Source organism: Cervus elaphus, chromosome 21 (assembly GCF_910594005.1).
Source record: "Cervus elaphus chromosome 21, mCerEla1.1, whole genome shotgun sequence".
Taxonomy (NCBI): domain Eukaryota; kingdom Metazoa; phylum Chordata; class Mammalia; order Artiodactyla; family Cervidae; genus Cervus; species Cervus elaphus.
In genome coordinates, this window is record NC_057835.1 from 68,289,364 (window position 1) to 68,303,323 (window position 13,960).

Below are 13,960 nucleotides of genomic sequence, written 5' to 3' on the forward strand. Positions count from 1 at the left end.
GCAGGCTGAGATGTTAGCAGCAGGCTGCAACAGGAAAACCAGTGAGTACTGCTGAGATAAGGTTTGTGGGGTAGAGAGGAGGGAATGGGCTTTAAAAATAAGAGGAATTTGGAGTAAACAGGACTTGAGAGTGTTTGGTTCTGTGTCCTGGATGATTGTGCGGTTTCTGGAAGGTGGTCCTGGTCAATGAGAGAGAGGACAGAGAAGGAGGAGGAACATATGTGGGGGCCTGGCGGTGACCATACCCATTTTACACATGAGATAATCCAGTCTCACTCACTAGACTGTAGAGACTGTGGATCTTGCCTGTCTCCTTTACTGTTAATTCCCAAGTGCCTTACAACAGGATAAGAACAGTCTGGGTTTCTCTGGTGGTCCCATGGTTAAGAATCTGCCTTATAGTGCAGGGGACACCAGTTCAACTCCTGATCGGGGAAGATTCCAGATGCTGCGGAGCAACTAAACCCATGCACCACAACTACTTTGCCGATGGGCTGCAACTACTGAAGCCTGTGCACCCTAGAGCCTGTGCTCTGTAATAAGAGAAGAGAAGAGAAGAGAAGAGAAGTCACTGCAATGAGAAGCCAGTACATCATGACTAGAGAGTAGCCCCCACTTGCCACAACTAGGGAAAGCCTGCACGCAGCAATGAAGACCCAGTGCAGCCAAAAATAATAAATAAATAAATAAAAAATTTAAAAAGTGATACAAAATGAATGCTCAATAATAACTGTGCGAGGTTGAGAAAAATTACATCATTTGCCCAAGATGGCACAGGCGGTTCAAAGTTGTGAGCCCAGAACACACTCTCTAATCCTTCCCAGCACACTGTCTGCTACTTGCCAAGATCATCAGCAAAAGACTGCTTCTCAGATTCTGAAGCAGAGGAAGAAACTCTTATTGGAAGATGGGCAGTCATGGTGGGCTCCCTCCCTCAGGTCACCTTAACAGAGTATTTAACTTTTTCATTAATGTATATTTTATAGAAGAGTTTCTAAAGAAAATTGTTCAAGAAGGATGCATTTATGGACATCTGAGCACCATGAATTATATCTTATTACTGACATGTTCAGGATGAAATAGATTCCTGTCACTCTAACTCAGACCTTATAATTGGAAAATCAGGCAAAAATTTAAGATTGAAAGCCTCTCTGCTATCTGGAATCAATAGAGACTAACCTAAATGCATCTTGGACACTTCTGATGCTCTTACGTTATCTTTCAAAGAGAGTCAGAGAACATTTTAGGTATAAGAATCACTAATGTACTAGAAAATACTAATCAACATCTTCTCTCAGTCTTTACGCTTTTAAGGTAAATAATCATAATTACTCTAACCTCCTTAATTTATGTCATCCTTCCATCTGTATGTCTTTTTTCCCCCCAGCATCTTTTAATTTAGCCACAGTTTTAAGCTGAAGGACCCAAAGCTTGTTGAGAAAACAATTACTTCTACATTTTTTTTCTCTTGTGATATTTACAAGAATTTAAATGTTTCCCAAAGTTAAACTAAGAGCTAAAGAGGATGCAAAGAAATAGAAACCCTTGACCTCAAAGAACTGATCATTGAGTATAGGAGGCAGGATGAAGGGAAATTCCTAGTAACCCAAGGACAATGTTAGTGTGTGACTTGAGTGCCATACTTGGGGCTGCAGAAGTGTTTTAGAAATTCAGAAAAGCAATAGAGCATCAGGCTGTGTTAAAGAAGGATTCCCAGACACGGATGAATATGGAGTGAGCCTAAAGAGCATTTAGGATTTGGAGGAGAAAATAGGAAGAAGTATGGCAGAGGGAGGAAGTGGGTGGTGGCAAGAGTATGAAGATGTCTAGAACAGAGAGTTTATGTGAGAAATACATCTAAGATTTTTTTTTAAACTTTCCTCCCATCCAAAGCCTTATATTTATGTTGATAGTTTTCCTGTTCCTCATGGACATCACCTAGATGGATGAAGGATATCCTATCTCCTCTCCAAAGATTATCGTTTCATAAATTTATCCATTTGACTTCTATAGTTAATGAAAATCATGTTGAATTTTAATCCTATCTGTGCTCTTAATTAGTATTTTGATACAGAGTATACAAAAACCACTAAAAAAGTGGGGCTCAGTCATCACACTACAGAAACGTGATAGGCCAACAACTTGAAAGGGCTCAATAAGTATTTATTAGTTCAATGAAAGGAAGGAAAGAAAAAGAGAAAGAAGAAAGGATGAATGGAGTTTGGAAATATTTCTCACTAATTTTTCAAAAGTGAGCTGAACAGTTATTTAAATCATAACTAAATTGGTATTTTGAGTCCTATTTTTAGGTTTAACTCACTGTAACTTGCCATGTCTTCAAGAATTCTGAGTACACAACTAGTGTATTTTAATTTTCTTTTTCAGATTAACTATGGTTCTTCATCTTTTTTCTAAAGTTCCTAAAATTTTCGATGGGTAACAAGAGTTATAAACAGTTCCATTATTTCTTCCAGGAAGAGCTCAAACCTGAAATACCAAAAGATAGCTCAATAATAATAGGGGAAAACAGCAATAATTTGGTTCCATCTTACAATACTTTAAACTGAATGAAAAAGAATTCCAGGAAACATAAGTTGCAGTTTAAATGAGCTACCAAGTTTACATAAACCTTCCTGATAGAGAGAGGAGTGGAACAAAGAATGTGAGAAGAAATAAGTAGTTATTTACAATAACAAACTCCTTTCCCCAGGGGTAAATTATTCTGGAGCAGGAATGAACTGAAATCCTTTGCATAAGCAAGAGCCGAGCAAGATAAACATTTCAGACACTGTCATAGATCTGGAAGACCATCTCAGCATTCCAGACGCCCCGTGTTGTTGCATAGTGTGGGAAAGGGGCCACCAGCCTTGAAACCAAAGTGGCCTGTTCTCAGGGTGACTTCCGCACTTAAGAGCCAGATAGACTTGGGCAAGTCATTCAGTCCCTCTGAGTCTGCTTCTTCATCTTCAGAACAGGAGTAACTGTACCTAACTCTTAGGATGGTCATCTAGAGCAAAAAGACAGTGTATGCAAAAAGCCTAACCGGGTGTCTGACAGCTAGCAGGAGTCGAGTAAATTATATTGTTTTTGTTCAGTCGCTAAGTCATTCAGTCACTAAGTTCTGTCCCACTCTTTGCGACCCGATGAACTGCAGCACACCAGGCCTCTCTGTCCTTCACTATATCCTTGGGTTTGCTCAAATTCATGTCCACTGAGTTGTGAATCTATATGACCATTTAGATAGATTGAGGCTATCTAACCATCTTCATTCTCTGCTGCCTCCTTCTTTTGGCTTCAATCTTTCCCAGCATCAGGGTCTTTTCCAATGAGTCAGCTCTTCGCATTAGGTGGCCAAAGTACTGGAGTTTCAGCTTCAGCATCTGTTCTTCCAATAAATATTCAGGGTTTATGTCATTTATGACTGACTGGTTTGATCTCCTTGCAGTCCAAGGGACCCGAGAGTCTTCTCCAGCACCACTGTTGAAAAGCATCAGTTCTTTGGCACTCAGCCTTCTTTATGGTCCAACTCTCATATCTATACATGACTACTAGAAAAACCATAGCTTTGACGAGATGGACCTTTGTTGGCAAAGTGATGTCTCTGCTTTTTAATATGCTGTCTAGGGGCTTCCCTGGTGGCTCAGATGGTAAAGAATCTGCCTGTAATGCAGGAAATCCAATCAGTCCTAAAGTTTGATCCCTGGTTTGGGAAGATCCCCTGGAGAAGGGAATGGCTACCCATTCCAGTATTCTTGCCTGGAGAATCCCATGGACAGAGGAGCCTGGCAGGAGACAGCACATGGGGTTGCAAAGAGTTGAACACAGCTGAGCAATTAACACTTCGGGTTTGTCACAGCTTTCCTTCCAAGGAGCAAGCATCTTAATTTCATGGCTGCAGTCACCATCAGCAGTGACTGTGGAGCCCAAGATAATAAAATCTGTCACTTTTACTTTTTCCCTTTCTATTTGTTGTGAGGTGATGGGACTGGATGCCATGATCTTAGTTTTTTAAATGTTGAGTATATTATAACTCACATTAGTTCTTAAGCAATCACAATGGGGTTCAAATTCCCCACTACTCTGTGGCAAGAGGGGAAGCCCTCCTTACCTTTGTGAAGACAATCAAATCAACTTGTTAATTCCAAATAGAACCATTCTTATGGAATATCTACATAGAAGGAATAAAGCTAGAGCTGATTCTCAAGTATCCAGTGCAACAAAAGCAGAAGCTACCTGGCAGGAGGGAGCACACATGTTTTTGTTCTTCTGTCTTTGGTTTCAGCTCCTCCCCTCCCCTTTAACCACCTCCAGTCTTCACTCTAATTCACCCACAACCTGTCAAGTTTTTTCTCACTTCTTACCACCCAGAAAATTTGCTGGGCTTTTCTGAAATTTTAAGAAGATTCTTTCTGGAAAATTTAAGGGTCAAGAAAAATCTAAAATTCAAGCAAAAACATTTTATACAATTCAAAGGGCAAACGCCCTTCCCCTAGACCTTGATCATGATTAAAAGCACATATATGTAGAGAGTCTCAGTTCTGTACAGACGAACCACAGCACTGAAAATGGAAATATTGTCTTAAGTTATTTCAAAATGTGGTTAAAATATACACAAACCACTGGAGAGAATTTAGGTCCTTTTCTTACAATAAAGAAAAGCTCCTTCTTTTTTTAGTTATAAAAGACTATTACCAACCTTAACATCTAAAATATGCTTTAATCTGTAATATCTAAAGAATGAACTTTAAAAAAAACCTTAAATCCATACAGTATGCTATTGTTAAAGCCTATTTTGCAGACTGAAAAAAAAAAAGGCTAGAGTGTGGTGGATCTAGAGAGACTTTAAAAAAATTTTGTGAAATATTTTGTAGCTATAAAAATGGTTCTGGAAACTGTAATTTTTAAGACTATTCAAAAGTTAGACTTACTATTTGCATAATACAAGTACAGAATAATATGCAAATAGATTTCTTAACAGTGTTTTTGGTTATGGATATAATGGTGTTGAGGGAACAACTTCTGATCACAGAGGTCTAATATCATCAATAACCCTCTCCCACTGCCAGTCTCAGCAAATTTATGAAGGAAATTTGTTTGTCTTCTTTCTTGTCCTGTAATCATCCCATGCCTAGTCCTACTACATAATTTCATACCTGCCCAGGACTTGTCTTAAAAATATCAACCTGATGAACCTGATCAGGATAAACTAGTTTATGTCCAACCTCTTAAAGCAGTCTTTGCATTAGGAAAAAATGATTAACAAAATGTTCCCAACCTCAAAGAATAAATCTCTAATAGTAAAATTTCAGATACTTTGATTTTGGGTAGGGAATTATTTGGGTCAGAGAAGTTTCTGCAGCACAGGACTAGAACTAGAAGGATATCAGTAGTAGTAAATATCAATAACCTCAGATATGAAGATGACACCACCCTTATGGCAGAAAGTGAAGAAGAAATAAAGAGCCTCTTGATGAAAGTGAAAGAGGAGAGTGAAAAAGTTAGCTTAAAGCTGACCATTCAGAAAACTAAGATCATGGCATCTGGTCCCATCACTTCATGGCAAATAGATGGGGAAACAGTGGAAACAGTGGTCGACTTTATTTTTTTGGGCTCCAAAATCACTTCAGATGGTGATTGCAGCCATGAAATTAAAAGACGCTTACTCCTTGGAAGGAAAGTTATGACCAACCTAGACAGCATATTAAAAAGCAGAGATATTACTTTGCCAACAAAGGTCCCTCTAGTCAAGGCCATCTAGTCAGTAGCCATGTATGGATGTGAGAGTTGGACTGTAAAGAAAGCTGAGCACCAAAGAATTGTGATGCTTTTGAACTGTGGTGTTGGAGAAGACTCTTGAGAGTCCCTTGCAAGGAGATCCACCCAGTCCATCCTAAAGGAGATCAGTCCTGGGTGTTCATTGGAAGGACTGATGTTGAAGCTGAAACTCCAATACTTTGGACACCTGATGTGAAGAGCTGACTCATTTGAAAAGACCCTGATGCTGGGAAAGATTGAAGGCAGGAGGCGAAGGGGACAACAGAGGATGAGATGGTTGGATGGCATCACCGACTCAATGGAGATGAGTGTGAGTAAACTCTGGGAGTTGGTGATGGACAGGGAGGTCTGGCGTGCTGCAGTCCATGGGGTGGCAAAGAGTCGGACACGACTGAGCGACTGAACTGAACTGAGTTGTCTTCTACTCTGTTTCATAAATTTTGGTCAGGAGATCATTTGAGCTACAATCACCTTATACCTGTTTTTAAAAACACCAAACCAATTTCTAGGCCCAATCCCTGAGTCATTAAATCAGAATTTCTTGGAGAGAGGAACTTGTACTTTAGAAAGAGCAGACAGATGGATAAAAAAATATAAAGGAGTATCATTATCCCAATATTGGAAATCATCAGATTATATCTTGTAGACAAAAGTTAAGGGTTTTCGTGTATTAATTGACCTACCAGTATCTGTTGTGTCATGTTAGAACAGAAACTTTGTTTTAAATCGCTGGCAGTATGTAAAGAACCCCAACCTCATCTTCTGCTCTTACCAGGCACTCCATCTTGGATCCAGAAGTTAATGTCCGTCCCATCTCCAGCCTTCAGGACCTGTGTGATGTTGATGGGCTGCAGCAGGCTCATGACCTCCTCCATGATGATCCTGGCCGAGTTAGAGCCAGTGAACTTCAGCCCAGAGGGTAAGAAGGTCCCCAGGTCAGACTCCATCACAAGGCTGTAGTTGGAGCTATTTGCCTAAACAAAAGAGATAAGTGTTTGGTTCATATCTGCTGCAACTCTGCTTTCTCTTTGGGAGTTACTGAAAAAACAACAATCAGAGACTTTATCTCCTCACTAGTTGTTGCCAAAACACATCAGGCTTTGCTCAACTTGGGGTCTGGTCTGGTTTGCATGTTACTAACAGTTCTGAGATGCAAACTTACTCGTCCTGGGATCTGCCAAATTTGAGTTGACTTGGAAAGAGTTTCCTTAAGTTCAATGAAAATAAATATAAAGCTCCATATTTAAATTACTTAATTATTGCTATTATCAATAATATTCTTTCAATTCATTTTCTTAACAGCTTAACTTGTACCAGATACAATTCCTCTTCTACAGTGGGGATCTCCAGATAGCCTTAGCCATGTTCAGGCCCCCCAAAAAAGTATGCTCTGCGGGCCTATTTCGTTCTACCTCTTTGCTCTTGATGGACATTCTGTCTTATTTTAATTGTGGATTCTGCAAAGGCTTAAAGGCATCAAACCGACAGGTTTGTCTTGGGTTTCTGGTTCTGATGCTGTGCCATCTGTTGAGCCCCCGGGGAGGGAGGTAATAGAACGCCAGCGAAATGCTGTTCTCTCTGGGGTACAACTGTAGAACTCTAAACCCCAGCGGCTCTGCCAGGCCGCTAGTGTGTAAACTTTTCCCAAATAAAGCCTGGTGAGAAAGCACAGTGATTTCGTGTAGCCAATATTGTCACAGCAAGAGCCTAGAAGAGGCGCTCACCAGATTGCACAGCTCAGTTGCCACCCGGCCCAAAGACTTGTAAGTTTAAGGCTCTTTCAAGTTTAAACTGGCCTGGCCATCTATTTCCCAGGAGCCATTCTTTTCTTCAAGACTGACCAGATACTACCTTGATCGAGTTATTCTCAAGCTGGCATCGTCATTACTCACGTAGTTAAAATCAATAATAACATTTTTACATCGCTTTCAGAGAGCTTTCATGTTTGCAATCTCCTCTGATCTTCTTCCATAACCCATAAAGTAGACAGGGCAGTTTTATCATTGATAGTGGTTTATAGAAAAGGAACTGAGGATCAGAGAGGTTAAGGGACTTGTTCAAAGTCACATAGTTGGCAAATGAGAGAGCTGGGTCTGAAATACTATGCTTTCCAAAACTCCACACTGCTATAGCTAGCATGGAGTTACACCTATTCTGAATTAGAATGATTTTTCACTTGCATAACAATTTCAGGGTTGCATAACTATTTTTTTTTTTCTTTTGTAAAACAGATACTTTTTATAATGATTTCTTATTGCTGTGGATGGGCATTGTTGTTACAACAGCAAGAACAGTGGTGGGTTCTAAAGAAGGACATTTCTAACATTTATAGGACTGAACTTTGTGGTCCTGAATTTTGTGACCCATTCTGCTGTCATTGATGATGAGAAGGTTGACAAAGCAGAAGTCTGTTGGTATTTCCACTTTCACTTCTAAGGAATTTCTGTCTTCATGGTGATTTTCAGAGAAAGACCCAAGACAATTATGATTTTAAAAAACCCAGGAAAACAATTTTCTCTGCTCTCAGCTGTGGCTACTGCAAGAAGGTAGCATCATTCGAGTTAATAACATGCAAAAATATTTGCATTAATGTCTTATATTCAGGGCTATTCAGCTAGAACACTGGTGCTAGGTCAACAAGTTGACATGAATTTGGCAGGGTTAACCCTGTCCTCTTATGTGCCCACAGCTCCCACCCCAAATTCTTTTCCTCCCCTATAAAAATGAGAAAAGAAATAGCACAATATATCTTCAAATAAAGACAGAGTTGGGTCATGTCTGTGAGGGTTCCCATACTTCTCACAGACTCCCATCCTTCCAATAAGAATATTACCCAATTTGCTCCTGACTATATGCTTTTTAGTTGAAAGTAGAGCTAGGTAGTGATTTGGGCATCAGCCCGGTGAGGCGTGCCCAGCCCTGGACCCACTCAACTCTACTCCCTGCTCAGCAACCAACCTACTGGACAGCCGAGGGGAGTGTCTGGCCTCTCTCTCTGTCCCCAAGTCATGATGCCTTGACCTTTAGCGTCTCCATCCGTAGGCTGGAACAAATGCTTTTTTCTAGGCTTGCTGCTGCTGCTAAGTTGCTTCAGTCGTGTCCGACTCTGTGTGACCCATAGACGGCAGCCCACCAGGCTCCGCCGTCCCTGGGATTCTCCAGGCAAGAACACTGGAGTGGGTTGCCGTTTCCTTCCAGACAGTGGTAAAGAACACACCCGCCAGTGCAGGAGATGTTAGAGGTGCCGGCTCAATCCCTGGGTTGAGAAGATCTCCTGGAGGAGCACAGTAGTCCTCTCTAGTATTCTTGCTTAGAGAACCCATGCACAGACGAGCCTGGTGGGCTACAGTGAATGGGGTCACAAAGAGTCAGACACAGCTGAAGCGACTGAGCATGCACCCAGGCTTGAACAATGAGCCTGGGCACATGGAACTTTGAGGGTCTTCAAAGAAAAGATCTTTGTGGACCACAGTGAAAGTGGTTGTGTGAGTTGAACTTGTCCAAGCTCCTTAAAAAATATGCATGAAAGGCTTCTTGACCCTCTACACCTACAAATGAACAAGGGCCAGGGTATCCCACCGTTTGTGAATGGTACCATGCAATGCCAGGATGCTGATAGGAATGTTGAGAATAATTTGAATAAGGGCACTTTCAAAGGTGTCAGATGCTATGTGGCAATAGGTTTAGCACAGTGATAACAAGTATGCGCCCTGGGACTATTCAGTCTGAGTTTAATCCTCAGACTGACCAGTCATGAGCTCTGTGACACTGGGCAGTCTGGGACTTCTGTTTCCTCTGCCTTGAAATGGGGATAATGATGGCACCCCAGGTCACTGTGTTGTAGGAAAGAGGGCATTGTAGAGCCCGGCACATAACAAGCACTTCATCAATAGTTGCTGTTACTGATCTTACCACTAAAGATCCATACCTCTCAGGTTTTCAAGAAAGGACTCCATATAAACCCTTCTGTTAGCTGCATATAATGATAACAGGTATCATTTCTGCAGTGCTTCCAACGTGCCAGACACTGTGTGAAATGCCTTATAGCTTATCCCAGGTAATGCTTATAATCATTCTATAAGTGCTATTATATTTCTCATTTCACAGACAAAGCAACTGAGGTCTGGTCAGGTTAACTAGCTTCCCCAGGCTTACCTAGCTAGTGAGTGGAGTGGTCAGAATTCAAGCCCAGAGGTCAGCCTCCCCAAGCCTGTCTGCTCATGCTTACTTTCAACTGTCAGGCCACGGGTCCTTGCTTTTAATTCAAAAATACAAAGACTGTAGTCCAACAAATGTACAGAGTTTAAAATATTCTTGCATGATCACAATACAAAATCTGTTTGGATAGAACTTATTGTCCCTGCTAACACAGTAATTTGATTAGGCAAAGAGAAGATTGAAAACAAAAACAAAAACAAAACCCTTGCTCCACCATTTCCTACCAACTAGGGATAAAAAGCCTAAGATAATAAAATGTCTTTCTCAACCCGAATTAGACCAGATGTGCAGATTTCAGTAACTCAGAATTCTGTCATAGGTAGAGGCGTGCTGGATTTCTAATCATGTAGAATTTTATTAGCTGCTGCTAACATGACGGCAGCGGTCTATTGTTGTCCATTTCTATATAAACATTTCCATATGTTTTCAACGAGGAACTGAGAAACAAAGCACCCACCGTCCGGGACACTGCTTTTCCTCCTCGTTGACGGCATCACTGTCTAATCGTCAGCACATGGCCAAAGAGCTGGGAAAACAAACTGTCTCTGCACAGAGAAACCGGGATGAAGATGCCGGGTCATAGGGCTGTTACAACCGCTGCTTCTCAGGCATGTGTTGTCACAAATATCCGTGCCCCTCACTATGCTACGGGCTGTGGGGATACACTCAGGGTCGATTTGGAAAGCTGATTATAGCTAGTGAGAGTGCAGCAGCCCCATGCTGGTTTCATGCGACCCATTTCTGCCCACAAAGCAAAATATCTGCCCTCCTACTCACAGGGTGTAGGGAGAAACCTCCCTCCTGGAGACTGAATGCGTTATTGCTAAGATAACCAGCACCGATTGAGGCAAACGTATGGATGGGGAGGCTGAGAAGCTCAGTGACAAGCTCAGATACTACGTGTAAACTCCTCGCCCTGCTCTCTTAATGAGGAGAAACACCTCTTTCTTAGGAGTCATGGAAACTGTCTTTCATTGCCCTGTAATGGACATAATGCAATGCAGAGAAAAGCTCCTGGCTAACCTCCTAGGTTGGAGTTGCTGGAGTAGTTAATATCTGCTTAGGATTGAAGAGTCATACGTTTGTTTTGTGCTAGAATCACATCCTATCACTTCTTTTCTTTTTTTAAGGGTCAGCTTACTCTGCCAAAGAACAATTTGGTAACCATTAGCATTCTTTGGGTGCAACGCAAGATTAAAAAGTAGAACAGTGTTTAAAATACATATTGCATATTTTCAAAAGCTTACTTCCTAACATAAACACAGGGTGATGTTTGTGTTCTTTGCTTTTATAAAACTCCAGATAATTCTTTTTCAGAAACATAGACCCAAGCTCGACATCTTCTCTCCTCCCAAACTTGGCATCTTCTTTTGTTTTAAAGCTTTTATTTTCTCATAACCTAGGCAACCTGTCTTTAGTTTTGAATGAAAATCGCAATCCCCAAAATCAAATGATGAGAAAAAGAGACTCCTAATTATTTGAATTAATCATTTAGCCTCCTTAGTTCAATCTTCAAAGAAGTAAACGCACCCCCCACCCCCAACACAGAGCAATCAAGTCTTGGTACCACGTCCCTGTTTCGGTAAAAGTTAATATTTTACAGATGATGGTGGTGACGCTGTTTGGTCAGGTGGTAAGCTCAAAACAAGTTCTCAGAAGGAATCATCCTATGAGACCATGCGCTGAGTTGATATAGTCATCTTCTCCAGTGCAGCCAGTGACCCTGACATTCCCATTTCAAAGGCTATAACTGGGGTAGGGGAGTGCTGCATGGAGCTTTAGGTCAAACACCTGTCATGATGGGGTGATAGGAAAAGAGGTTTCTTCCTGCTGGGCAAAACCAAGAAGAGGTTTTCCTTTCTGGTCATGTCTACCCCGAGGTTCAGACTTTTATTTCTGGCAGTCCCCAGCATTCAGTTCTGAACAACCTTGGTGACCCAGCAGGGAGAGTCAGGAGAGAGAGGATGACAAGGTGGAGCACCGCATGTAATTTTTATTTGACAGGTAAACTGGCTGTGGCTCAGGAGAACGGGCAGTCTCGGGTAAGTTACACCGGTACTAAAATTCCAGACACCTGCTGTGGTTTAGCCACCATGCTGCCTGGAGATGGCACGGAATAAATGGCTTCCGGAGACCCCTTTCCAGCCCTATCATTCTCTGTGTGTGCACAGGAGGTTTCTCTTGTGAGTCAGACCTGTGTTTTCAGGCGATTCGATTTTCACAGTGTTGTTCCAAGCACTCTAGATCTCAGCGAGTTCTCTTGAGCTGGTTAAGGCCCACGGATAGCCCTTAAACTTATGGAAAACACACGACCCTCTTATAAATGTCACTATGGTAACGACAGTGAGTCGGAAGGCTGAAAGATATGGCACAAACATAGGCTAAAAGAAATAAGAATTTTATTTATATTATACTGGAACTATGACTGTATTCACATTTCTTTGAGGAATAAAAATGACCCAGTACCCAGAGTATTTGGTAGACAGGCTTAAGAGCTTACACGGCAGCTCGCTGTCTATCTCAGCTTTTAATTTTATTCCTGCATGTTGAGGCAACATAATCAATAGTTGAAATCAGTGGGACTCATAGTCTCCACAATTAAATTTTGATTCCTTTAACATAATACATTGCCCAAGTGTTTTGCACTGCTAGTTTCATACACATTTCAATAAGCAGCTGTAAAGAGAAATCTCCAAAACAGCTGGCTTTGTGAAAGCAGCTGCTTCTGCCTCTTTCATCCTCCATCCCTCTCTCAACCTCCTCCCTCGCGTGGATTTTCCCTGCCTGTCTCCTCTTGTACCTGCCATGCTGTCCTCAAAGTGTAGGAACTAAATTGTTTAAAAGAGGATCCCTTCCTTCATCTGACCTTTATTCTCTGACACTGTTACATGCTTAATAGGCACAGAGATGTGTTTCTTGTTTTTGACAGTGGGGTCTTATCAGCCAAGACAGAGCTTTTGAGTTGACTTCAAACCAGTCCCCTTCTCTTGGCTGGAAAGCCCACGGCAGCTTCTTTAAATCCCTATTCAAGGTTACAACTGATAAGGAGTTCCTTTTCTTATGTGTAGACAGGTTATTTCTTTTAAAATAATAGTGCTTATTTTCATGTCCTGCAAAAATAGGCTACTTTATAATCTGGAACTGAAATATTTATTCAATCCAATGGCATATCATATTAAAGCACTGTTAATCACTAATTTTCCTTTTTCCACAGCCAGTAGATAAGTACTTAGAGCATGTTTGGATTATGATAATATCCTTAAATGCTTTATTTGATCAAGCACTCTTTACTAATATTAGTAAAGATGCTAAACACAGCTTTAAAAGTAATTTTATTTTCTTAAACATGCCTTCTTTTCTCTCAGAAGCACAATGGTGGGTCTGAAACCTCATGAAAGACAACTGTACCCAAATATGAGCTTCAAGGCTCTGGCTCTACTCAAGGCTTCATTTCACACTCTGCCTCTTCCCTCACCTTCCATTTCTAACACACCAGACCCCTACCTAATGCATTGCACTGTTACACTTTATTCAATTTGTTTTTTATACCCACCTTGCTCCTGAAAGAATTCAAGTCTTCCTATAAGACACTAATTGACAGAATTGATGCTTTTGAACTGTGGCATTTGAGAAGACTCTTGAGAGCCCCTTGGACTTCAAGGAGATCCAACCAGTCCATCCTAAAGGAAATCAGTTCTGAATATTCATTGGAAGGACTGATGCTGAAGCTGAAACTCTAATACTTTGGCTACCTGACGCGAAGAACTGACTCATTTGAGAAGACCATGATGCTGGGAAAGATCTAAGGCGGGAGGAGAAGGGGATGACAGAGGATGAGACGGTTGGATGGCATCACTGACTCCATGGACATGAACTTGAGTAAGCTCCGGGACTTGGTGACGGACAGGGAAGCCTGCTGTGCTGCAGCCCACGGGGTCGCATAGAGTCGAACACAACTGAGCGACTA

General features: G+C 41.4%; 1 protein-coding gene across 6 annotated transcripts in view; it reads right to left on the minus strand.

The window, feature by feature from the left end:
- Positions 1 to 13,960, minus strand: part of CPQ (carboxypeptidase Q) — a 529,074-nt gene that overhangs the window by 71,837 nt on the left and 443,277 nt on the right. For all 6 annotated transcript variants that reach the window (XM_043879137.1, XM_043879138.1, XM_043879135.1 and 3 more), the window contains one exon: positions 6,548 to 6,749. In XM_043879137.1, coding sequence (XP_043735072.1) covers positions 6,548 to 6,749 — 202 coding nt within the window. The remainder of the gene's footprint in view (positions 1 to 6,547; positions 6,750 to 13,960) is intronic.